Source organism: Hemitrygon akajei, chromosome 30 (genome assembly GCF_048418815.1).
Source record: "Hemitrygon akajei chromosome 30, sHemAka1.3, whole genome shotgun sequence".
Taxonomy (NCBI): Eukaryota; Metazoa; Chordata; class Chondrichthyes; order Myliobatiformes; family Dasyatidae; genus Hemitrygon; species Hemitrygon akajei.
Window position 1 is genome coordinate 43,021,852 of NC_133153.1, and position 27,134 is coordinate 43,048,985.

The 27,134-nt window shown below is 50.7% G+C and overlaps 1 protein-coding gene across 5 annotated transcripts in view; it reads right to left on the bottom strand.

Moving 5' to 3' along the window:
- Positions 1 to 27,134, bottom strand: part of slc24a1 (solute carrier family 24 member 1) — a 63,220-nt gene that overhangs the window by 23,612 nt on the left and 12,474 nt on the right. The window contains exons 2-5 of one of the 5 annotated variants that reach the window (XM_073032745.1): positions 24,803 to 24,859; positions 20,630 to 20,738; positions 11,912 to 11,962; positions 1,390 to 1,476 (exon numbers count right to left, since the gene is read on the bottom strand). In XM_073032745.1, the coding sequence (XP_072888846.1) occupies positions 1,390 to 1,476; positions 11,912 to 11,962; positions 20,630 to 20,738; positions 24,803 to 24,859 (304 nt within the window). The remainder of the gene's footprint in view (positions 1 to 1,389; positions 1,477 to 11,911; positions 11,963 to 20,629; positions 20,739 to 24,802; positions 24,860 to 27,134) is intronic. The other 4 variants (XM_073032748.1, XM_073032746.1, XM_073032749.1 and 1 more) reach the window with 4 other exon arrangements.

The window sequence follows — 27,134 nt, forward strand, 5'->3', positions numbered from 1 at the left end:
CTGCGGAAAGCAAAACGTGGGGGGGGGGGGGAGGGAACGATGTGCTTGGTAGTGGGATCCCATTGGAGGTGGCAGAAGTTTCGGAGAATTATGTGCTGGACGTGGAGGCCGGTGGAGTGGTAGGTGAGGACAACAGTGGAGGAGGCCATGGATGGATATATCAGAATGGGAATGGTAAGTGGAATTATCCCTGGTAGGGTGGCGGGAGGATGGGGTGAGAGCAGACGTGTGTGAAATGGAAGAGATGCAGTTGAGGGCAGTGTTGATGATGGAGGAAGGGAAGCCCCTTTCTTTGAAAAAGGAGGGCATCTCCTTCATTCTGGAATGAAAACCCTCATTCTGAGAGCAGATGCGGCAGAGATGGAGGAATTCTGAGAAGGGGATGGCATTTTTACAAGTAGCAGGGTGGGAAGAGGCATAGTTCAGGTAGCTGTGAGACCCCGTTGGTTTATAATTGACATCAGTAGATAAGCTGTCTCTGGAGATAGAGACAGTGAGATCAAGAAAGGGGAGGGAGGTGTTGGAAATGGACCAGGTAAATTTGAGGGCAGGGTGGATGTTGGAGGCAAAGTGGACGAAGTTGACGAGTTCAGCATGGGTGCAGGAAACAGCACCAATGTCGTCGTTGGCGTAGCGTAGGAAAAGTGCGGGACAGTCGCCAGTGTAGGCTTAGAACAAAGACTGTTCCATGTAGCTGACAAACAAACAGGCATAGCTGAGAGCCATATGAGTGCCCGTGGCTACACCGTTTGTTTGAAGGAAGTGGGAAGAGCCAGTGGAGAAATTATTTAGAATGAGGACAAGTTCCGCTATTTCCCATCCCCACATCACTCTCTCATGTTACCTCCTTGCCCATCCATCGCCTCCCTCTGGTGCTCCCCCCTCCCTTCTTTCTTCCATGGCCATCTGTCTCTTTCACCAATCAGCTTCCCAGCTCTTTACTTCATCCCTCCCCCTTCAGGTTTCACCTATCACCTGGTGTTTATCTCTCCCCTCCCACCACCACCTTTCAAATCTACTCCTCAGCTTTTTTCTCTCCAGTCCTGCCAAAGGGGCTCAGCCTGAAACGTCGACTGTGCTCTTTCCCATAGATGCTGCCTGGCCTGCTGAGTTCCTCCAGCATTTCCTGTATGTTGCTCGGATTTCCAGCATCTGCAGATTTTCTCTTGTTTGTGAAAATGAAAACAATCTGAGACCCGGCTTGTAGCCCCGATGGGGACAGCACCTTTCCTTTTCCTTTCCTGCTCTGTATCTGGCTGTTGGCATCTGGTCATCTCTGGGTCTCTCAAACAAGGAAGGAGACCCAGCTTGTAGCCCCGATGGGGACGCCAGCCCTTCCTTTCCTGCCCTGTATCCGGTCATTAGCATCTGGTCATCTCTGGGTCTCACCTTTCATTTTGGTCTCTTGTTCAGCCTTTCTGCTTGCCCTTCCTTTGGCCATACTGTCCATTACTTCAGCCTTCTGCTTAAACTTCACTGCAAACAAAAGAGATGTTACAGAAAGAGAAGGTTCTGCAAGGTCTCAGCTGACACTGAAAGATCTGCCCTGGAACCTTCTGGCTCCTGGGACAACCTGATATTCCATATGAGAGTGGACCAGGTGAAAGTAGAACTGATGTTTTGTTGTCACTGTAGAACCTCCTTAACAACAATGGTTTGGAAAGTAATTTGAAGGATCATGTCCCAGTGAGCCTGGACAAAAGATGTTGAAAGGCCAACTAAGGTCAGGCATCAAGTCAAATGATGGGCTGAGTGGCCTCTTCCAGAGCTGTCCAATTCAGTGGTTCAGCCGGAGGGCTGAGGCAGCACTGCAGAGCCCTGAAACTTCCAAGAGCAAGTTAGGAGATGGAGGGGGGGGGGGCTTAGTTTTCTCTTTGGATGAAAATGCAAAACTAAAAGAAATATAATCTTGATCACATTCACCTTGTGAATCATTTCAACAGAAATCTAATGGCAGAGTTTAAGCTGATGATGATCAGCTTAAAAAAAGTCTCCGTGGGGCAGAAGTGGCTAATACAAGGGCTCATAATATTAAGGTGATTGGAGGAAAGTTTGGGAGGGGTGTCAGATGAGGTATTTTACACGGAGGGCGTTGGGTGTGCGGATGACCCTGCCAGGGGTAGTGGGGGTGTCAGAGGGAGGTATTTTACACGGAAGGCGTTGGGTGTGCGGATGACCCTGCCAGGGGTAGTGGGGGTGTCAGAGGGAGGTATTTTACACGGAGAGCGTTGGGTGTGCGGAACACCCTGCCAGGGGTAGTGAGGGTGCCAGAGGGAGGTATTTTACACGGAGAGCGTTGGGTGTGCGGAACACCCTGCCAGGGGTAGTGAGGTTGTCAGAGGGAGGTATTTTACACGGAGGGCGTTGGGTGTGCGGAACACCCTGCCAGGGGTAGTGGGGGTGCCAGAGGGAGGTATTTTACACGGAGAGCGTTGGGTGTGCGGAACACCCTGCCAGGGGTAGTGAGGGTGCCAGAGGGAGGTATTTTACACGGAGAGCATTGGGTGTGCGGAACACCCTGCCAGGGGTAGTGGGGGTGTCAGAGGGAGGTATTTTACACGGAGGGCGTTGGGTGTGCGGAATACCCTGCCAGGGGTAGTGAGGGTGTCAGAGGGAGGTATTTTACACGGAGGGCGTTGGGTGTGCGGAACACCCTGCCAGGGATAGTGGGGGTGTCAGAGGGAGGTATTTTACACGGAGGGCGTTGGGTGTGCGGAACACCCTGCCAGGGGTAGTGGGGGTGTCAGAGGGAGGTATTTTACACGGAGGGCGTTGGGTGTGCGGAACACCCTGCCAGGGGTAGTGGGGGTGCCAGAGGGAGGTATTTTACACGGAGAGCGTTGGGTGTGCGGAACACCCTGCCAGGGGTAGTGGGGGTGCCAGAGGGAGGTATTTTACACGGAGAGCGTTGGGTGTGCGGAACACCCTGCCAGGGGTAGTGGGGGTGTCAGAGGCAGATACATTTGGGACATTGAAGAAACTCTTAGACATATGAATGACTGAAAAATGGAGGGTTATGTAGAAGGGAAGGTTAGATTGATCTTAGAGTAGGTTAAAGGGCTGAAGGGCCTGTACTGTGCTGTAGTTTTCTATGTTCTATCATCAGTGACCTAGCACCAGATTGTTCCAGAATTCTTCCTGACCCAGCATAATGTCCACCTGTTCTCATAGGCTGAAACCCGCCTTACCCCGGATTATCTGAGACTTTTCACACACGGTACAACATTACTTTAAGATAAAGCACAGTGCAGGCATTTCAAACAATGATGTTATACCGACCTTTCAACCCACTCCAAGATGAATCTAACACTTTCCTCCTACGTAGCCCTCCTTTTCTCTACCGTCCATGTGCATCTCTGAGCCTCTTCAATGTCCTTAATGTACCTGCCTCTACCACCACCCCTGCCGAAGCGTTCCACACACTCACCACTCCCTGTGTAAAATACCTCCCTCTGACATCTCCCCCCACCCCTGCCAACGCGTTCCACACACTCACCAGTCCCTGTGTAAAATACCTCCCTCTGACATCTCCCCCACCCCTGCCAATGCGTTCCACACACTCACCACTCCCTGTGTAAAATACCTCCCTCTGATATCCCCACCCCACCCCTGCCAACGCGTTCCACACACTCACCACTCCCTGTGTAAAATACCTCCCTCTGACATCTCCCCCCACCCCTGGCAGCGCGTTCCACACACTCACCACTTCCTGTGTAAAATACCTCCCTCTGACATCCCCACTACCCCTGGCAGTGCGTTCCACACACTCACCACTCCCTGTATAAAATACCTCCCTCTGACATCCCCACCACCCCTGCCAACGCGATCCACACACTCACCACGCCCTGTGTAAAATACCTCCCTCTGACATCCCCACCACCCCTGCCAACGCGATCCACACACTCACCACGCCCTGTGTAAAATACCTCCCTCTGACATCCCCACCAGCCCTGGCAGCGCGTTCCACACACTCACCACTCCCTGTGTAAAATACCTCCCTCTGACATCCCCACTACCCCTGGCAGCGCGTTCCACACACTCACCACTCCCTGTGTAAAATACCTCCCTCTGACATCCCCCCCACCCCTGGCAGCGCGTTCCACACACTCACCACGCCCTGTGTAAAATACCTCCCTCTGACATCCCCACCAGCCCTGGCAGCGCGTTCCACACACTCACCACTCCCTGTGTAAAATACCTCCCTCTGACATCCCCACTACCCCTGGCAGCGCGTTCCACACACTCACCACTCCCTGTGTAAAATACCTCCCTCTGACATCCCCCCCACCCCTGGCAGCGCGTTCCACACATTCACCACTCCCTGTGTAAAATACCTCCCTCTGACATCCCCCCCACCCCTGCCAACGCGTTCCACACACTCACCACTCCCTGTGTAAAATACCTCCCTCTGACATCCCCACCACCCCTGGCAGCACGTTCCACACACTCACCACTCCCTGTGTAAAATACCTCCCTCTGACATCCCCACTACCCCTGGCAGCGCGTTCCACACACTCACCACTCCCTGTGTAAAATACCTCCCTCTGACATCCCCACCACCCCTGCCAACGCGTTCCACACACTCACCACTCCCTGTGTAAAATACCTCCCTCTGACATCCCCCCCACCCCTGCCAACGCGTTCCACACACTCACCACTCCCTGTGTAAAATACCTCCCTCTGACATCCCCACTACCCCTGGCAGCGCGTTCCACACACTCACCACTCCCTGTGTAAAATACCTCCCTCTGACATCTCCCCCACCCCTGGCATCGCATTCCACACACTCACCACTCCCTGTGTAAAATACCTCCCTCTGACATCTCCACTACCCCTGGCAGCGCGTTCCACACACTCACCACTCCCTGTGTAAAATACCTCCCTCTGACATCCCCCCCCCCCACCCCTGGCAGCGCGTTCCACACACTCACCACTCCCTGTGTAAAATACCTCCCTCTGACATCCCCACCACCCCTGGCAGCACGTTCCACACACTCACCACTCCCTGTGTAAAATACCTCCCTCTGACATCCCCACCACCCCTGCCAACGCGATCCACACACTCACCACGCCCTGTGTAAAATACCTCCCTCTGACATCCCCACCACCCCTGCCAACGCGATCCACACACTCACCACGCCCTGTGTAAAATACCTCCCTCTGACATCCCCACCAGCCCTGGCAGCGCGTTCCACACACTCACCACTCCCTGTGTAAAATACCTCCCTCTGACATCCCCACTACCCCTGGCAGCGCGTTCCACACACTCACCACTCCCTGTGTAAAATACCTCCCTCTGACATCCCCCCCACCCCTGGCAGCGCGTTCCACACACTCACCACGCCCTGTGTAAAATACCTCCCTCTGACATCCCCACCAGCCCTGGCAGCGCGTTCCACACACTCACCACTCCCTGTGTAAAATACCTCCCTCTGACATCCCCACTACCCCTGGCAGCGCGTTCCACACACTCACCACTCCCTGTGTAAAATACCTCCCTCTGACATCCCCACTACCCCTGGCAGCGCGTTCCACACACTCACCACTCCCTGTGTAAAATACCTCCCTCTGACATCCCCCCCACCCCTGGCAGCGCGTTCCACACACTCACCACTCCCTGTGTAAAATACCTCCCTCTGACATCCCCCCCACCCCTGCCAACGCGTTCCACACACTCACCACTCCCTGTGTAAAATACCTCCCTCTGACATCCCCACCACCCCTGGCAGCACGTTCCACACACTCACCACTCCCTGTGTAAAATACCTCCCTCTGACATCCCCACTACCCCTGGCAGCGCGTTCCACACACTCACCACTCCCTGTGTAAAATACCTCCCTCTGACATCCCCACCACCCCTGCCAACGCGTTCCACACACTCACCACTCCCTGTGTAAAATACCTCCCTCTGACATCCCCCCCACCCCTGCCAACGCGTTCCACACACTCACCACTCCCTGTGTAAAATACCTCCCTCTGACATCCCCACTACCCCTGGCAGCGCGTTCCACACACTCACCACTCCCTGTGTAAAATACCTCCCTCTGACATCTCCCCCACCCCTGGCAGCATGTTCCACACACTCACCACTCCCTGTGTAAAATACCTCCCTCTGACATCCCCACCACCCCTGGCAGCGCGTTCCACACACTCACCACTCCCTGTGTAAAATACCTCCCTCTGACATCCCACCCACCCCTGCCAACGCGATCCACACACTCACCACTCCCTGTGTAAAATACCTCCCTCTGACATCCCCCCCACCCCTGCCAACGCGTTCCACACACTCACCACGCCCTGTGTAAAATACCTCCCTCTGACATCCCCACCACCCCTGGCAGCGCGTTCCACACACTCACCACTCCCTGTGTAAAATACCTCCCTCTGACATCTCCCCCCACCCCTGGCAGCGCGTTCCACACACTCACCACTCCCTGTGTAAAATACCTCCCTCTGACATCCCCACTACCCCTGGCATCGCATTCCACACACTCACCACTCCCTGTGTAAAATACCTCCCTCTGACATCCCCCCCACCCCTGCCAACGCGTTCCACACACTCACCACTCCCTGTGTAAAATACCTCCCTCTGACATCTCCCCCACCCCTGGCAGTGCGTTCCACACACTCACCACTCCCTGTGTAAAATACCTCCCTCTGACATCCCCACCACCCCTGGCAGCGCGTTCCACACACTCACCACTCCCTGTGTAAAATACCTCCCTCTGACATCCCACCCACCCCTGCCAACGCGTTCCACACACTCACCACGCCCTGTGTAAAATACCTCCCTCTGACATCCCCCCCCACCCCTGGCAGCGCGTTCCACACACTCACCACTTCCTGTGTAAAATACCTCCCTCTGACATCTCCCCCCACCCCTGGCAGCACGTTCCACACACTCACCACTCCCTGTGTAAAATACCTCCCTCTGACATCCCACCCACCCCTGCCAACGCGTTCCACACACTCACCACGCCCTGTGTAAAATACCTCCCTCTGACATCCCCCCCACCCCTGCCAACGCGTTCCACACACTCACCACGCCCTGTGTAAAATACCTCCCTCTGACATCCCCACCACCCCTGGCAGCGCGTTCCACACACTCACCACTCCCTGTGTAAAATACCTCCCTCTGACATCCCACCCACCCCTGCCAACGCGTTCCACACACTCACCACTCCCTGTGTAAAATACCTCCCTCTGACATCTCCACTACCCCTGGCAGCGCATTCCAAACACTCACCACTCCCTGTGTAAAATACCTCCCTCTGACATCCCCACTACCCCTGGCAGCGCGTTCCACACACTCACCAGTCCCTGTGTAAAATACCTCCCTCTGACATCCCCACTACCCCTGGCATCGCATTCCACACACTCACCACTCCCTGTGTAAAATACCTCCCTCTGACATCTCCCCCCACCCCTGCCAACGCGTTCCACACACTCACCACTCCCTGTGTAAAATACCTCCCTCTGACATCCCCACTACCCCTGGCAGCGCGTTCCACACACTCACCACTCCCTCTGTAAAATACCTCCCTCTGACATCCCCACCACCCCTGGCAGCGCGTTCCACACACTCACCACTCCCTGTGTAAAATACCTCCCTCTGACATCCCCACTACCCCTGCCAACGCGTTCCACACACTCACCACTCCCTGTGTAAAATACCTCCCTCTGACATCCCCACTACCCCTGGCAGCGCGTTCCACACACTCACCACGCCGTGTAAAATACCTCCCTCTGACATCTCCCCCCACCCCTGGCAGCGCGTTCCACACACTCACCACTCCCTGTGTAAAATACCTCCCTCTGACATCCCCACTACCCCTGGCAGCGCGTTCCACACACTCACCACGCCCTGTGTAAAATACCTCCCTCTGACATCTCCCCATACTTTCCTCCAATCACCTTGAAATTCTGCCCCCTCGTATTCGTCGTTTCTGACCTGGGAAAAAGTCTCTGACTGTCCACTCTATCCAGTCAACAGCCAATAGCAGTATCTTTTCAACACTCCCTCTGGCATTTCTACAAATGTGTAGCCACGATGACAAACCACAGCACTCCCTGCAACTGTGGCTGTAAGATTTACTGTAGACTGGGGCATTCCTGAACGGAAGGCCAGGTGCGCTTGCACTAGGTCTCACTGTTACTGCGGTCACAGACAGAGATCTGAGCAGGATTGGGTTTAAAGTGGGCGGTAGCAAGAGCCTCGGTCACCCTGTGGAGAGTTCACAAGTTTTCTACACTATTGCCTCCCTGCCTATGTTTGTTACCCAGGTTCCTGCGAACACTGACTTCAGTTCACTCATCCAGAAGGCCAAGTGAATGGCTGCCGGCTTGGATCCCGGAATGATGGGAAGGGAAGAGGTGAAAGGACGTTATGGGTTGTATACAATTGTGAATGGTATCAAGCTGGTAAATTATTCAATACAGGGAAGATTAAGTGAGTGTGGGGATGAGGAGAATGAGTGAGTGAGAGGATGAGTGAGTGTGGGAATGAGGTGAGTGAGTGTGTGATGAATGGTTGAGGTTGTGTGATGGGACTTTGAGCGATGGAAGGTAGTGATGGGACTTTGTGCAATGGAAGGTAGTGATGGGACTTTGAGCGATGGAAGAGGTGATGGGACTTTGTGTGATGGAAGAGGTGATGGGACTTTGAGCGATGGAAGGTAGTGATGGGACTTTGAGCGATGGAAGAGGTGATGGGACTTTGAGCGATGGAAGGTAGTGATGGGACTTTGAGCAATGGAAGAGGTGATGAGACTGTGCAATGGAAGGTAGTGATGGGACTTTGAGCGATGGAAGGTAGTGATGGGACTTTGAGCAATGGAAGAGGTGATGAGACTGTGCAATGGAAGGTAGTGATGGGACTTTGAGCGATGGAAGAGGTGATGGGACTTTGTGGGATGGAAGGTAGTGACTGGACTTTGTTTGATGGAAGACGTGATGGGACTTTGAGCGATGGAAGGTAGTGATGGGACTTTGTGCGATGGAAGAGGTGATGGGACTTTGTGTGATGGAAGAGGTGATGGGACTTTGAGCGATGGAAGGTAGTGACTGGACTTTGTGTGATGGAAGAGGTGATGGGCCTTTGAGCGATGGAAGGTAGTGATGGGACTTTGTGCGATGGAAGAGGTGATGGGACTTTGTGTGATGCAAGAGGTGATGGGACTTTGAGCAATGGAAGGTAGTGATTGGACTTTGTGTGATGGAAGAGGTGATGGGCCTTTGAGCGATGGAAGGTAGTGATGGGACTTTGTGCAATGGAAGAGGTGATGGGACTTTGTGTGATGCAAGAGGTGATGGGACTTTGAGCAATGGAAGGTAGTGATTGGACTTTGTGCGATGGAAGAGGTGATGGGACTTTGAGCGATGGAAGGTAGTGATTGGACTTTGTGTGATGCAAGAGGTGATGGGACTGAGCGATGGAAGGTAGTGATTGGACTTTGTGTGATGGAAGAGGTGATGGGCCTTTGAGCGATGGAAGGTAGTGATGGGACTTTGTGCGATGGAAGAGGTGATGGGACTTTGAGCGATGGAAGGTAGTGATGGGACTTTGTGTGATGCAAGAGGTGATGGGACTTTGAGCAATGGAAGGTAGTGATTGGACTTTGTGTGATGGAAGAGGTGATGGGCCTTTGAGCGATGGAAGGTAGTGATGGGACTTTGTGCGATGGAAGAGGTGATGGGACTTTGTGTGATGCAAGAGGTGATGGGACTTTGAGCGATGGAAGGTAGTGATGGGACTTTGTGCGATGGAAGAGGTGATGGGACTGAGCGATGGAAGGTAGTGATGGGACTGTGTGATGGAAGAGGTGATGGGACTTTGTGCGATGGAAGAGGTGATGGGACTTTGTGTGATGGAAGAGGTGATGGGCCTTTGAGCGATGGAAGGTAGTGATGGGACTTTGTGCAATGGAAGAGGTGATGGGACTTTGTGTGATGCAAGAGGTGATGGGACTTTGAGCAATGGAAGGTAGTGATTGGACTTTGTGTGATGGAAGAGGTGATGGGCCTTTGAGCGATGGAAGGTAGTGATGGGACTTTGTGTGATGCAAGAGGTGATGGGACTTTGAGCGATGGAAGGTAGTGATTGGACTTTGTGTGATGGAAGAGGTGATGGGCCTTTGAGCGATGGAAGGTAGTGATGGGACTTTGAGCGATGGAAGAGGTGATGGGACTTTGAGCGACGGAAGGTAGAGATGGGACTTTGAGCGATGGAAGGTAGTGATGGGACTTTGAGCGATGGAAGAGATGATGGGACTTTGTGGGATGGAAGGTAGTGATGGGACTTTGAGCGATGGAAGAGGTGATGGGACTTTGAGCGATGGAAGGTAGTGATGGGACTTTGAGCGATGGAAGAGGTGATGGGACTTTGTGGGATGGAAGGTAGTGATTGGACTTTGTGTGATGGAAGGCAGTGATGGGACTTTGAGCGTTGGAAGAGGTGATGGAACTTTGAGCGATGGAAGAGGTGATGGGACTTTGTGTGATGGAAGGTAGTGATGGGACTTTGAGCGATGGAAGAGGTGATGGGATTTCGCGCAATGGAAGGTAGTGATGGGACTTTGAGCGATGGAAGAGGTGATGGGACTTTGAGCGATGGAAGAGGTGTTGGGACTTTGTGTGATGGAAGGTAGTGATGGGACTTTGAGCGATGGAAGAGGTGATGGGACTTTGTGTGATGGAAGGTAGTGATGGGACTTTGAGCAATGGAAGAGGTGATGGAACTTTGAGCGATGGAAGAGGTGATGGGACTTTGTGGGATGGAAGGTAGTGATTGGACTTTGTGGGATGGAAGGTAGTGATGGGACTTTGAGCAATGGAAGAAGTGATGGGACTTTGTGGGATGGAAGAGGTGATGGGACTTTGAGCGATGGAAGAGGTGATGGGACTTTGAGCGATGGAAGAGGTGATGGGACTTTGAGCGATGGAAGGTAGTGATGGGACTTTGAGCGATGGAAGAGGTGATGGGACTTTGTGGGATGGAAGGTAGTGATGGGACTTTGAGCGATGGAAGAGGTGATGGGACTTTGTGGGATGGAAGGTAGTGATGGGACTTTGAGCGATGGAAGAGGTGATGGGACTTTGAGCGATGGAAGGTAGTGATGGGACTTTGAGCGATGGAAGGTAGTGATGGGACTTTGAGCGATGGAAGAGGTGATGGGACTTTGAGCGATGGAAGGTAGTGATGGGACTTTGAGCGATGGAAGAGGTGATGGGACTTTGTGGGATGGAAGGTAGTGATTGGACTTTGTGTGATGGAAGGTAGTGATGGGACTTTGAGCGTTGGAAGAGGTGATGGAACTTTGAGCGATGGAAGAAGTGATGGGACTTTGAGCGATGGAAGAGGTGATGGGACTTTGTGGGATGGAAGGTAGTGATTGGACTTTGTGTGATGGAAGGTAGTGATGGGACTTTGAGCAATGGAAGAGGTGATGGAACTTTGTGTGATGGAAGAGGTGATGGGACTTTGAGCAATGGAAGGTAGTGATGGGACTTTGAGCGATGGAAGAGGTGATGGGACTTTGAGCAATGGAAGAGGTGATGGAACTTTGTGTGATGGAAGAGGTGATGGGACTTTGAGCAATGGAAGGTAGTGATGGGACTTTGAGCGATGGAAGAGGTGATGGGACTTTGAGCGATGGAAGGTAGTGATTGGACTTTGTGTTATGGAAGGTAGTGATGGGACTTTGAGCGATGGAAGAGGTGATGGAACTTTGAGCGATGGAAGAGGTGATGGGACTTTGTGGGATGGAAGGTAGTGATTGGACTTTGTGTGATGGAAGAGGTGATAGGACTTTGTTCGATGGATAGGGGTGATGGCGATATTTGATGGGAAGGTTTCATAAGGGAAAGGGTGATGTCCACCATGGTTCTATGGTTCTGAAGTTTCTACACTTACCCCTCTGCTCCCGGGTCACAGAAGCCTTTACACTCTGGTCTGTGATCATCTCTACAGAATGAAATGAGCAAAGTTCAGAGTGTCAGAGGAGAGGGATTGTTTTTGCAAGAAAATGGATGACCCTGAGCTCTCGTCTCTCTGGACACCACACCCTGTGAATCGCTCATCCACCCTGAGCTCACCTTTCTCTGGACACCACACCCTGTGAATCGCTCATCCACCCTGAGCTCACCTCTCTCTGGACACCACACCCTGTGAATCGCTCATCCACCCTGAGCTCACCTCTCTCTGGACACCACACCCTGTGAATCGCTCATCCACCCTGAGCTCACCTTTGTCTGGACGTTTCTGTTTGGGGCAGCATGGTAGGGTAGCGGGTCATGGAACAGTTTACACCGCCAGTGGCTCAGGTTTAATTCCTGTAAGTGGTTTATACTCTGGCCACCATGCTGGACATTAGTTGTCACTGGTCATCCCACTGGACATCACCGATACTGCACAGGGCACTAGGCACCATGCTAGACATTACCAGCACTGCAAGGGACATCACTGGGCACTGGGCACCACACTGGGCATTACTGGGAATTAGTTACTGTGCTGGACATTACTAGTCACTGGTTGCCATAGTAGACATTATTGGGCACTGGACATTACTGGGTGTTAGTTATCATTGGGCACTGGACCCTGCACTGGACATTATTGGGTGCTGGTCACTAAGCGGGACTTTACTAGCCATTGAACTGTGTTTGTACAGGGGAGGCTGTGTGAGTTATTCAAAGAGCTTTCCAATGCCATGGACCTTGACGTGAATGGGTTCACCACCTCCTGTCCTCAGGTGTTCAGTCCATGAGCCAGGAGATGGAGGAAGCCTTCTGACCCCTTTTCCCTGTTCCTCCACTCACCCCGATCTCTGCTGCACTGACCTGTGTCCCACGGCACATCTAACGTATGGATATCTATCTGTCTTGGCCGTGAGTTTACCCAGTAACTGGCATCCACTACCTGGACAGAAGAGTCTTCACCCTTTTAGAAAATGTACAGTATTTTAAAAAGATACCTTTAAAAAAATTCTTCACCTCTTTTTAAAAAGAGATGACAGATGTAATTTAATGTCAAGTGTTACATTGTGGTAGGAGGGATGATTTGCAGTAAAGGGCTAAGTACAGACTGGCTGAGAAAGTTTGGGAATATCAATGTCAAAGCAAGGATTCTGGGTTTTGTAAACAGGAGCAAGGACATGAGAAACCATTTAATCCACTGGGCTAAACACATGGCGGTGTTTAAATCGCTAGTTAACACACAGTGGTGTTTAAATCACTAGTTAACACACAATGGTGTTTAAATCACTAGTTAACACATGCTGGTGTCTAAGTCCCTAGCTAATACACACTGGAGTTCAATCCGCAGGCTCACACACAAAATATTGGAGGAACGCAGCAAGTCGAGGTGCATCTACGAGGGGAATAACCAGCTGGTATTTTGGATTGAGACCTTTCATCAGGACTCGGCCCAAAATGTTGGCAGTTTGTTCCTCTCAATAGATGCTGCCTGACTTGCTGAGTTCTTTCGACATTGCATGTGCGTTGCTCAGGAACTCCAACATCTACAACATTTCTTGTGTTAGTTTGAAATCATTGGATTTGGTTCAGGATCAATCAGCCTCTGAAGAGAATCTCCAAATGGTTTCAGGGATGAATAGACTGGAGGAGGTGAGATTGTTTTTGGAACAGAGCTGGATGCCAGAGGATCAGACAGAAGGGTTTAGATCCCTGTGGATTGTGGACAAAGAGAATCCGTTCCCATTGGTGGAGGAGCTGGGAATTCGGGATAGGGAATAAAGCTACCTGGCAAAGAAGCCAAGAGTGACCCGGGAGATACTTACTTGTCAAGCAAGTAGAAATCCAAGGCTACGGAATTGGTGGGTCAGGATTCACGCATGGCCTTGACAAAGAAACTTCGGTAAGAATTGATTTGTGACCCATGGGAGAGGGCAGAGTGTGGGGAGTTGTGGACTCGGCAGCTGAATGGACATCTCTGTGCTGAAACCGTTGTGTGGCTGTGTGGATCCAGTCATCAGTGTGCCAGCCTTGCACCGACTCATCGCCTGGTGTTAAACTAATTGGCTCTCGCTGTGATCAGCTTTTCCTCAAATCCGATTAAAACACAAGAACTTTCTTTCATCTGACACACTTTCCGTGACACGAACTGGTGATGATATCACACCAGGTTACCAGGAAGGTCAAACATGGGATTTGCACAGAGACCAGCACTCAATGATCGGTGAATTTTACTTAAAATCAGTTCCCTTCGTCCTTTCACTGAACTATCATTGTGTGACCTTAGGAAACAATTCTGACGTCAGGAACAGAGATTTGAGAAGGATCCATCCCTGACACTGAAACTAACAGACTTTACGTTTAGTAACGGGACAGTAAAGAGCCTAGCTGTATCCTGGGAAAGTGCAGTTTAATTTTTTCCCCTGAACCTTGAGAGGAAATTTAAACCCAGGCCATTAGTTTTGACCCAGAAAAAGTTGGAGCTCTGAGGGAGGAGCTGTGAGTGTGGGTTGCACTGTGGAATTGTGCTTTTCCTTGTAGTTTAACTTGGTTATGCTTGTTAGTATTTGTATATAATGACCGATAGACATGTAATTGTTCAGTGAGAGTTTCAGTGGCTGTAGTGGCCTTTGTATCTTTCTGGAAACAGTATCAGTGGTGGGCATCGTCTAGGGGCTATTTTATTGGTTAATTTAAGCAGTGGAATGTGTGGATAAGAGGACCGGACCACACTGGTCGTTCTTTTCCTTTGACTCTCTCTTTCATCTCTGTTCTTCCTTCTTGTCATTAGTCTTTGCTTTTGCTCTTTGCTATCTTCCTGCTTCATTCCTTTGTTCTTGCAGCGCTTTATAAAAGCAAACGTAAGCAACAAGCTTCCTGCCTCATTCTTGACTCTGAAGAACCTCGGCCACAAGCACATTCTGATCCAACGGGAGAGAGGTTGCAGCTGCTGAGCTCGGGACCAAGGCTGGGTGATTCTGTTGGTACAGAACGTACCAGCTTCATGAGCACAGGGCAGAGCCTCAGAATAGAGCAGGGGTTCCCGACCTTTTATGCCATGAGCCAATACCATTCATCAAGGGGTCCACGGACCACAGGTTCATATCCTCGGGATAAAGGGACGTCCATTTAAACGGCGATGAGGAGGAATTTCTTTAGCCAGAGGCTGATGAATCTGTGGAATTCGTTGGCACGGGTGTCTGTGGAGACCCAGTGATTGGGTATATTTGAGGCAGAGTTGGATAGATTCCTGATTGGTCAGGGCACCAAGGGTTACGGGGAGAAGGCAGGAGATTGGGGTTGAGAGGGATAATAAATTGGGCATGATCGAATGTCAGAGCAGACTTGATGGGCCAAATGGCCTAATTCTGCTCCTGATGGTGGATAGGTGAGGTTGAAGATTCTGCGTTGAAAACCTACCTGCAGTGTGTATAAATCAGTCCATTAATCATCTCTGTCCAGTGCCGATATGGTTACACAAAATGAAACATCTTTACACCAAACACAGGCGGTGAAATGAGAAAGCCGATCCCGCTTTAATAATCTGTCTTCTTTTGATAAAATAGAACTCTTTGGAAATTAAAGGTATGGCTTCCATGTGTGGAGTTGGGCAGAGGGCCTGGGTATGACAGCGCCACTTGTAAAAGCAGGTTTCCGTTCCCGTTGCTGTCTGTAAGCAGTTTGTACGTTCTCCATGTCACTGTGTGGGTTTCCTCCAGGTGCTCCAGTTTCCTCCCACATTCCAAAGATGTATGGGTTAGGGTTTGTAATTAGTGGGCATGCAGTGTCTGCATGGCAATACTTGTGGGCTACCCCCAGCACGTCCTCAGACTGTGTTGGTCATTGATGCAAATGACGCCTTTTACTGAATGTTTCGACATACAGGTGACAAATAGAGTTCATCTTTTAAAACTGGCAGTGGGGAAGCTGATGGACTGCCAAAGGGCGGGGCTTGGGGTGTAGCAAGTGATGGACAGCCAATGGGCGGGGCTTGGGGTGTAGCAAGAGATGGACAGCCAATGGGCAGGGCCTGAAGGCTGGAGGAAACGATGAGACCCCCAGTGATGTTCCTGCTGGACTTGGCCGTTCTGAGCAGTTTTCCATCTTGGATGGGGCAAGGGAAAGATGTTGACCAAGCAGCCTGGAGGTCCTGTGGGATGGGACAGGACAACAGCTTCAGCGCCCACCTTGTCTGATCACCTCTCAATCTTGTCTTCTCTCTCAGTGAAAGGCTGGTAATGCTCCACCAGAGTGAACTGAAGAGTGTCTCTTGGCTGAACAAAAAGGGCAGATTTTATTGAGAATTTGAAAGTAGATATTAGGAAGTTCAGTGATGGGATAGAAGGACAATCCTTCTATGTAACTAATTAGACTTGGAAACACTCCAGCAGGGGTCAGACTCCTTGTCCATTCTCTAGAACACATAACTGTATGAATTAGGAGCATTTGGAGGACATTCAGCCCCTCAAGCTTGTCCCACATTTCACGGTTGCTCTGCCTGCAATCTCAGCTCCATGTTCCTGCCTCACTCCCTGATTATCAAGAATCTGTCACCGCCTGCTTTGAGAACGCTTGCACCTCTCTCTAAGGGGGAGAGAGAGATCAAAGGGTCTCAATTCCCTGAGAAAAAAGAATTCCATCACACCTTTGTAAGAACTGGAAACCTGAACCTGACTGGACTGCCCAATTCCTTAAACCTGACCCTTAGTTTCAGATTCTGCCCCGAGAAGAAAACCTGCCAGAGTCTCCTGGATTGAGGAATGGGGAAGATCAGGAAAGATATTAAAATCTTTAATGATTCATTAAAGGGGTTACACCTCCACTGAAACTCTGTTTAAACGTCAAAAGATAGGTCCTTTGTCCAATGCAATTATACCTTCACATGGTTAGCCTGTCTGACCTCTTGGTTTACTGTTTTGGATTAACATTGTATTAATTATTTTGCCACATCTGCAGTTGACCTGGAGTGAGCTGGTGTGCTGAGTGCAGAGCTGCCCATTGCTGAGGTGCCCAGCGTAATAAGGTGTCCATTGCTGAGGTGCCCAGTGCTGGCTGTCCATTGCTGAGGTGCCCAGTGTATTGAGGTGCCCAGTGCAGAGCTGTCCATTGCTGAGGTGCCCAGTGTATTGAGGTGCCCATTGCTGAGGTGCCCAGTGTATTGAGGTGCCCAGTGCAGAGCTGTCCATTGCTGAGGTGCCCAGTGTATTGAGGTGCCCATTGCTGAGGTGCCCAGTGTATTGAGGTGCCCATTGCTGAGGTGCCCAGTGTATTGAGGTGCCCAGTGCAGAGCTGCCCATTGCTGAGGTGCCCAGTGTATTGAGGTGCCCAGTGCAGAGCTGTCCATTGCTGAGGTGCCCAGTGTATTGAGGTGCCCAGTGCAGAGCTGTCCATTGCTGAGGTGCCCAGTGTATTGAGGTGTCCATTGCTGAGGTGCCCAGTGTATTGAGGTGCCCAGTGCAGAGCTGTCCATTGCTGAGGTGCCCAGTGTATTGAGGTGCCCATTGCTGAGGTGCCCAGTGTACTAAGGTGCCCAGTGCTGGCTGTCCCAGAGTGAGCTGATGTATTGAGGTGCCCATTGCTGAGGTGCCCAGTGTAATGAGGTGCCCATTGCTGAGGTGCCCAGTGCAGAGCTGTCCATTGCTGAGGTGCCCAGTGTATTGAGGTGCCCAGTGCAGAGCTGTCCATTGCTGAGGTGCCCAGTGTATTGAGGTGCCCATTGCTGAGGTGCCCAGTGTATTGAGGTGCCCATTGCTGAGGTGCCCATTGCTGAGGTGCCCAGTGCAGAGCTGTCCATTGCTGAGGTGCCCATTGCTGAGGTGCCCAGTGTAATGAGGTGCCCATTGCTGAGGTGCCCAGTGCAGAGCTGTCCATTGCTGAGGTGCCCAGTGCTGGCTGTCCCAGAGTGAGCTGATGTATTGAGGTGCCCATTGATGAGGTGCCCAGTGTAATGAGGTGCCCATTGCTGAGGTGCCCAGTGCAGAGCTGTCCATTGCTGAGGTGCCCAGTGCAGAGCTGCCCATTGCTGAGGTGCCCAGTGTATTGAGGTGCCCATTGCTGAGGTGCCCAGTGTATTGAGGTGCCCAGTGCAGAGCTGTCCATTGCTGAGGTGCCCAGTGCAGAGCTGCCCATTGCTAAGGTGCCCAGTGTATTGAGGTGCCCATTGCTGAGGTGCCCAGTGCAGAGCTGCCCATTGCTGAGGTGCCCAGTGTATTGAGGTGCCCATTGCTGAGGTGCCCAGTGCTGGCTGTCCATTGCTGAGGTGCCCAGTGCAGAGCTGCCCATTGCTGAGGTGCCCAGTGTAATGAGGTGCCCATTGCTGAGGTGCCCAGTGCAGAGCTGTCCATTGCTGAGGTGCCCAGTGTATTGAGGTGCCCATTGCTGAGGTGCCCAGTGTATTGAGGTGCCCAGTGCAGAGCTGTCCATTGCTGAGGTGCCCAGTGCAGAGCTGCCCATTGCTGAGGTGCCCAGTGTATTGAGGTGCCCAGTGCAGAGCTGTCCATTGCTGAGGTGCCCAGTGTATTGAGGTGCCCAGTGCAGAGCTGTCCATTGCTGAGGTGCCCAGTGTATTGAGGTGTCCATTGCTGAGGTGCCCAGTGTATTGAGGTGCCCAGTGCAGAGCTGTCCATTGCTGAGGTGCCCAGTGTATTGAGGTGCCCATTGCTGAGGTGCCCAGTGTACTAAGGTGCCCAGTGCTGGCTGTCCCAGAGTGAGCTGATGTATTGAGGTGCCCATTGCTGAGGTGCCCAGTGTATTGAGGTGTCCATTGCTGAGGTGCCCAGTGTATTGAGGTGCCCAGTGCAGAGCTGTCCATTGCTGAGGTGCCCAGTGTATTGAGGTGCCCATTGCTGAGGTGCCCAGTGTACTAAGGTGCCCAGTGCTGGCTGTCCCAGAGTGAGCTGATGTATTGAGGTGCCCATTGCTGAGGTGCCCAGTGTATTGAGGTGCCCATTGCTGAGGTGCCCAGTGCTGGCTGTCCATTGCTGAGGTGCCCAGTGCAGAGCTGCCCATTGCTGAGGTGCCCAGTGTAATGAGGTGCCCATTGCTGAGGTGCCCAGTGCAGAGCTGTCCATTGCTGAGGTGCCCAGTGTATTGAGGTGCCCATTGCTGAGGTGCCCAGTGTATTGAGGTGCCCAGTGCAGAGCTGTCCATTGCTGAGGTGCCCAGTGCAGAGCTGCCCATTGCTGAGGTGCCCAGTGTATTGAGGTGCCCAGTGCAGAGCTGTCCATTGCTGAGGTGCCCAGTGTATTGAGGTGCCCAGTGCAGAGCTGTCCATTGCTGAGGTGCCCAGTGTATTGAGGTGTCCATTGCTGAGGTGCCCAGTGTATTGAGGTGCCCAGTGCAGAGCTGTCCATTGCTGAGGTGCCCAGTGTATTGAGGTGCCCATTGCTGAGGTGCCCAGTGTACTAAGGTGCCCAGTGCTGGCTGTCCCAGAGTGAGCTGATGTATTGAGGTGCCCATTGCTGAGGTGCCCAGTGTATTGAGGTGCCCATTGCTGAGGTGCCCAGTGTACTAAGGTGCCCAGTGCTGGCTGTCCCAGAGTGAGCTGATGTATTGAGGTGCCCATTGCTGAGGTGCCCAGTGTAATGAGGTGCCCATTGCTGAGGTGCCCAGTGTAATGAGGTGCCTGATGTACTGAAGTGCCCAGTGTAAAGAGGTGCCCGGTGTACTGAAGTGCCAGTACTAAGGTGCCCAGTGCTGGCTGTCCCAGAGTGAGCTGATGTATTGAGGTGCCCATTGCTGAGGTGCCCAGTGTATTGAGGTGCCCAGTGCAGAGCTGTCCATTGCTGAGGTGCCCAGTGCAGAGCTGCCCATTGCTGAGGTGCCCAGTGTATTGAGGTGCCCAGTGCAGAGCTGTCCATTGCTGAGGTGCCCAGTGTATTGAGGTGCCCAGTGCAGAGCTGTCCATTGCTGAGGTGCCCAGTGTATTGAGGTGCCCATTGCTGAGGTGCCCAGTGTACTAAGGTGCCCAGTGCTGGCTGTCCCAGAGTGAGCTGATGTATTGAGGTGCCCATTGCTGAGGTGCCCAGTGTAATGAGGTGCCCATTGCTGAGGTGCCCAGTGTAATGAGGTGCCTGATGTACTGAAGTGCCCAGTGTAAAGAGGTGCCCGGTGTACTGAAGTGCCAGTACTAAGGTGCCCAGTGCTGGCTGTCCCAGAGTGAGCTGATGTATTGAGGTGCCCATTGCTGAGGTGCCCAGTGTAATGAGGTGCCCGATGTACTGAAGTGCCCAGTGTAATGAGGTGCCCGGTGTACTGAAGTGCCAGTACTAAGGTGCCCAGTGCTGGCTGTCCCAGAGTGAGCTGATGTACTGAGGTGCCCAGTGTAATGAGGTGCCCAGTGCTGGCTGTCCCAGAGTGAGCTGATGTACTGAGGTGCCCAGTGTAATGAGGTGCCCGGTACTGAGGTGCCCAGTGCTGGCTGTCCCAGAGTGAGCTGATGTACTGAGGTGCCCAGTGTACTGAGGTGCCCAGTGTAATGAGGTGCCCAGTGTACTGAGGTGCCCAGTGTACTGAGGTGCCCAGTGCTGGCTGTCCCAGAGTGAGCTGATGTACTGAGGTGCCCAGTGTACTGAGGTGCCCAGTGTACTGAGGTGCCCAGTGTAATGAGGTGCCCAGTGCTGGCTGTCCCAGAGTGAGCGGGTGCCCCGTTCTGGCCGTTTACCTTCAGTTAAGGGATCCAGTGTGTTGATCATCAGCTGGAATATGGTGTTTCTCAGTGTGCTGTTGTGTAGAGAGGGCGTGCTGCCTCCACGCGTTAGAACCGCTTTGGGCTAAATATTAAACAAGAAAATACACCAACTTATTCGATCTGATTTCTGTCAAGGACTGAACAAGAACTTTCAGCAGTAATTGAACAAATTTAAACAAATGGGGCGGAGAGGGAGAATAAATCAGAAGGGTGCAGAAGACTTGATGGGCTGAATGGCCTCATCCTGTTCCTATGTTTTATGGCTTTCTGGTCTCATGGCACCGGTCTTCCCAGCATCGAGGACCTTCATAAGCTAATGCCTTAAAATGTGGCATCCATCAATAAGGACCCCCATCACCAGGACATGCCCCCTTCTCATTGCTACCATCAGGAAGGAGGTACAGAAGCCTGAAGATACACACTCAATGATTCAGGAACAGCTTCTTCCCCTCTCCCATCCAATTTCTGATTGGACGATGAACTCATTAACACTACCTCATGATTTTTCCTCTCTTTCTGTGTATAATTTAACATTTTTATTGTTACATATTGCAATGTACTGCTGCTCCAAAGCGACAGCTTTCATGACATTTGCCTGTGATATTAAATCTGATTCTGATTCACATTAGGAGAAGGGGGTAAAACCACAGTTGATCGGGGTATAACCTCAAATCTGTGTTCCCACCTGCCCCGAGGCTCCACTCATCCACTTGCCCAGCCTGTTCATCAACCCTCCTTAAAAAATAATTCAAAGGCTCTGCTTTCTCCATCCCCTGGGGCTGAGAGTTCCGAAGACTCTCTGAGAGAAAGAACTGTTCTCATCTCAGTCTTGAATGGGCAGCCTTGTCGTTTTAAACAGTTCCCGAACATAGAGCATTACAGAACAGTACAGGCCCTTCAGCCCACAGTGTTACACTGACCTTTTAATCTACTCCAAGATCAACCTAACTCTTCCCTCCCGCATAGCCCTTCATTTTCCCTTCATCCATGTGCCTATCTTAGAGTCTCTTAAACATCCCTAATGTCTCTGTATCTACCACCACCTCTGACAAGGGCGTTCCACCACCTGTGTAAAAACCTACCTCTGACATCCCCCTCCCTCATACTTTCCTCTAATCAATTGTGGCATCTGGTATCAGCCATTTCTACCCTGGGGTAAGGTCTCTGACTGTCCACTCGATCTATGCCTCTTATCTCCTTACAGACTTCTATCAAATCACCTCACTCTATCTTTTCTCATAAAACACGTTCTCTAATCCAGGCAGCATCCTGGTAAATCTCCTCTGCACCCTCTCTAAAGCCTTCACATCCTTCCTATAATGAGAAGACCAGAACTGAACACAATGCTCCAAGTGCGGTCTAACCAGGGTTTTAATGGAGCTGCAACATTACCCTACAGTTAGTTCTGGGTTCTCTCACAGGAGGAATCCTCTCCACAACCGGTCTGTGAGACATCACTCCACAAACATTTGCATCAGTCAACTCCCCCGCTCACTCTCCTAGTTTGTTCTTCTGCTGGGTGTGTCTGATGGAAGTGTGGGACCTCTGACTGGCTTCAGTAGGTACCTGCTGCGTAATTCCCCAATCCTGCCTGACAACCCAAGCACCAGCTAAACAGGGAGCTTGTACTTTGGTGCCTTTGAAGAGGAAATGGAGGCCGAGGATCATAGAGTGCTACAACACGGAAACAGCTCCTTCGGCCCATCTAGTCCATACAGCTAAGGCTAGTAGATTTTGGGCATGCTAAATTGGTACCAGAAGCTCTTTGAGGATGTAACCTGCACTGTGGTTAAGGGGACTCAGTGGACGTATTATCCAGGAGGGTGTATCAAAGGTGAGAGTCAGAAATAAAACCCCCAGTAGGAGGCACTGCATTGCTATGGACTGAAGATTGGTTAGTGAAGAGGAACCAGACGGTGGCGGAAACGTGTCTGAGGGGACCTCCACATTCTGCACTGGGGATGTGGTGTAAAATATACTGAGAGCAGGAAATGGGAATATGGATTGTAGAGGATATAAGAACACTACAAAAGGATGTAAAAGATTGCAGCATGCTGCTGCACAGAGGGACCGGGAGTACTTGTGCATGAACCACAAAAGGTTGGTTTGCAGGTGCAGCAGGCTATCAAGAAGGCAAATGGGATGTTGGCCTTCATTGCTAGAGGGATTGAATTCAAGAGCAGGGAGGTTATGCTGCAACTATACAGGTACTGGTGAGGCCGCACCTGGAGTGCTGTGTGCAGTTCTGCTCGCCATACTTGAGGAAGGATATACTGGCTTTGGAGGTGGTGCAGAGGAGGTTCACCAGGTTGATTCCTGAGATGAGAGGGTTAGACTATGAGGAGAGATTGAGTTGTCTGGGACTGTACTCACTGGAATTCAGAAGAATGAGAGATCTTATAGAAACATATAAATTATGAAAGAGATAGATAAGATACTGGCAGGAAAGTTGTTTCCATTGGTAGGTGAGACTAGAATTAGGGGACATAACATCAAGATTCAGGGAGTAGATTTAGGATGGAGATGAGGAGGAACAGCTTTTCCCAGAGAGTGGTGAATCTGTGGAATTCTCTGCCCAGTGAAGCAGTGGAGGCTACATCAGTAAATATATTTAAGACAAGTTCAGATAGATTTTGCATAGTAGGGAAATTAAGGGTTATAGGGAAAGGGCAGGTAGGTGGAGATGAGTGCATGGCCAGATCAGCCATGATCTTATTGAATGGCAGAGTAGGCTTGACGGGCCAGACGGCCGACTCCTGCTACTTCGTATATTCTTATGTAGATGGGTTAACTGAGTGAGCAAAAGGCCTGAAATCCGAGGATGGGTGTTAATGCTTTGGAAGCTGTTCGGAGAAGATTTACAAGATGCCTACAATGGACAGGCAGATGTCTTACCAAGAGATGATTGAACAAACTAGACCTGACAAGCCTTGACCCGAAACATCGACTGTTCACTCTTCTCCACAGATGCTGCCTGGCCTGCTGAGTTCCTCCAGCATTTTGAGTGTGTTACTCTGATCTTGTGTTTGTTGGACTTCAGAAGGGTGAGCAGGCACTCGACTGAGACATAAGATGCTGTACTGTAGGGAAATGTGAAATGTGTCTACTTTGGCAGGAATAACAAAAAAGGGATGTGTTACCCAACTGACGAGAGGTTGTAGACATGAGAGATGCAGAGGGGCCAGGGGTTCCTGGTAAATGTCTGGTGTACAACTGCAGTAAGTAATTAGGAAGGCCACAGGAGAAAGAGAGGACAAGCTTCGACTACAGGTGGGACATTGGCAAGACCAGTGTGAGGCACAGTGTAGAGTATGGCTTTCCTTATCTGGAAACTACATCCTTGCATTAGAAGCTGTTCGGAGAAGATTTATTACACAATATCTGGAATGGATAGGTTGCTGTCTCAACAAGAAAAGGTTTGACAAACAAGACCTTGGACTTGCTGGGCTTGAGAAGTATGATCAGGGACATGACTGAAACGGAAGACCCTGAGGGGTTTTGATGTGATGGATACAGAGAAAGTGTTTCCTCTGGTGAAGGTTTCTAGACAAAGGGTGTTCTGTTTCAGATAGAGATGAGGTGGGTATATTTCCCTGAGGATAAGGAAGCTTTGGAACACCCTTCCTCAAAGGGTATGGAAGCAGAGTCTTCAGATCTTTGTAAGGCAGTGCTGGATATGATGAGTGAGGCAGTGCAAGATTGCCTCTGGCAGACAGACATGCAAGGGTGAGGTTATAGTCAGATCAGTCACAGCCTCATTGAAGGGGAAGCAAGTTTAAGGTGCTGACGGGTAATGTCTTCATTCTCTCAGCTTGCCTCTGCAGTCAGAATTCTGTACCCAACAACCCCTGTTTGACGCTATGACTCTGTGCCCTAACACCCCCAGACCTATGGACATTGAGAACACAAAACTGCTAACGATTCTCTGTTAGACCAGGTTGACTCAAACTGAGAATCTATTCCTTTTTCACCTTTTAGCTTGGGATTCTTGGGTTGTAGAGTGAGAGAGACTCACTCTATGAAACCACAACTCCCTTTGTAAACTTTCAAAAGCAGGGGTTCCCAACCACTCAGTTAATGGTGGGTAAAAAAGGTTGTGAACCCCTGTGATCTAAAGCCTTCACCTAAGTCTGGTTTGGTTTTTACCTTGAGCCTGTTATTATCAGTCACTTCTTCAGCAGTGGGCTCAGAGTCGTTACTCTTCTTCATGTAAGGAAAGAGAAATCGGAAATTATTCACCAACCAAATACTCTACAGTACTGGCTTCAGCAGAGCTTTGAGTGGAAAATGTTGCCTTGTGACAGGTTAGATCAGTGTGTCTCATTCCTCCCCTAATCAGACCAGAGGGGATAACTTCACTTGACCCATCACTGAACTGTTCCCACAACCTATGGACTCATTTCAAGGACTCTTCATCTCATGTTCTCGATATTTATTGCTTATTTATTATTATCATTTCCGTTTTTTCTTTCATTTTGTATTTACACTTAGTTCTCTTTTGCACATTGGTTGTTCGTCTGTCCTGTGCATTGTGGTCTTTCATTGATTCTATTGTGTTTCTTGTATTTACCGTGATTGTCCACAAGAAAATGGATCTCAGGGCTATATATGGTGACATAATGTACTTTGAGAATAAATTTACTTTAAACTTTAATAATTCTTTCCAAATCTTCACAGTAAGACATCCCAACTCAGGGGGATTTCAAGACTGGAGCTCAGAGCTTGGTCAAAGAACAAGGTTCAAAATGCACTTGCAAACCAGAAGGCGACTTCTGAGCAGTTGGGGAAGGGCTCCCATCTCTGCCTGGAAACGTGCTACAGTATGTTTCAGTCTTTGAGAATAACTGCATCCTTTTCTGATTCGTACAGAACCTGAGCTGCATAGAACCCTACAACCGTGCCCCAGAGAAATCTCACACTGCTTACGGGGAGTCCGCTCAGCCAAGCAACTGAGAGGAGAAAAGGCAAGTTATTTTTATCATTTCAATACTTAATTATTTCCATGTGTTTTATTTAGTTTAGATTTTTCCTGGATAGATCACTTTAAAGCTCTTTAAGTATTTTAATATTTTCAAACTCTTAAAATCATTTATAGTTTTGAAAGTAAGTGAAGCTCCGCCCCCACCTTTGCCACCTGTCAAAGGCCATCACTGATTAGGGGTGGGGCCTCTTCTTGACCCGCCCATAATGCTATCAGTCAGCCATCACTGTGTGACTGGAGGTGTGAGGAGCGAGTGAGTTGGTCAGTGAGTGTGGCGGGGAATGGCGAGCACAGATTCCAAGTCACGAGAGGCACGGGAGGCTGCTCTAACTATCTCGTCCACCTGGCTCTCATCCTCAACAGCTTTTCTTTGGATTTCTCCCACACTCTACAGATGAAGGGTGAAGCCATCGGCACCTTAATGGGCCCAACTACACCTGCCTTTTCATCTGCCCCTGGCACCACTCCCCAACAATTTCTCTGCTACATCGACGACTGCACTGGTGCTGTCTCCTGCAATCTGGTCAATTTGCCGCTGAATACAGTGCACACTCAGATTTATCATGATTATCTTCTTACACTTTTACATTCTTAGACCTCTCTGCCTCCACCTCAGGATGCACATGACCTCAGTATCATAGGGGTTAGAGCAACACTATACAGACCCAGCTGTAAGATTCCTGCTGCTGTCTGTGAGCAGTTTATACGTTCTCCCCATAACTTGGTGGGCTTCCTCCCACATCCCAAAGACGTACGGGATAGGGTCAGTGAGTTGTGGGCGTGCAATATTGGCACGGGAAACATGGCGACACTTACAAGCTGCCCCCGGCTCATCCTCACTGATTTGATATGATGCAAATGTCACTTTTCACTATCTGTTTCAACGTACATGTGAGAAAGGGGTCTGAAACATCGACACTTTATTCCCATCGATAGACGTTGCCTGACCTGCTGAGTTCCTCAAGCCTCTTGTATGTGTTATTCTGGATTTCTAGCATCTCTTGTGTAAAAATATGTATCTACTATACAACAGTATGTATATTATAATCTGCTTTATACATAATCCCACACTACCTTGACTACCCCTCCTCCCACTGTCTCCTAGAAGGATTCCATTGGTCAGTTTCTCAGTTTCTGCTGATTCTATTATCAAGAGGCTCTCCACTCTTGGACTTCTGAAATCTCCTCCTTCAGGGAGTGTGCCCTCCCCTCTGATATCCTTTATGGAAGGACATCCTCACACATGTTATCTCCATTTACTGCCTGTCTTCACTCTACTCACCACCCACCCTCACCCAACACTCCACCCAACTACCCACCCAACACTCCACTCAACACCACCCACCCTCACCCAACACTCCACCCAACAACCCACCCAACACTCCACTCAACACCACCAACCCTCACCCAAAACAATCCACCCAACACCACCCAACACTCCACCCAACTACCCACCCAACATTCCACTCAACACCACCCACCCACACCCAACTACCC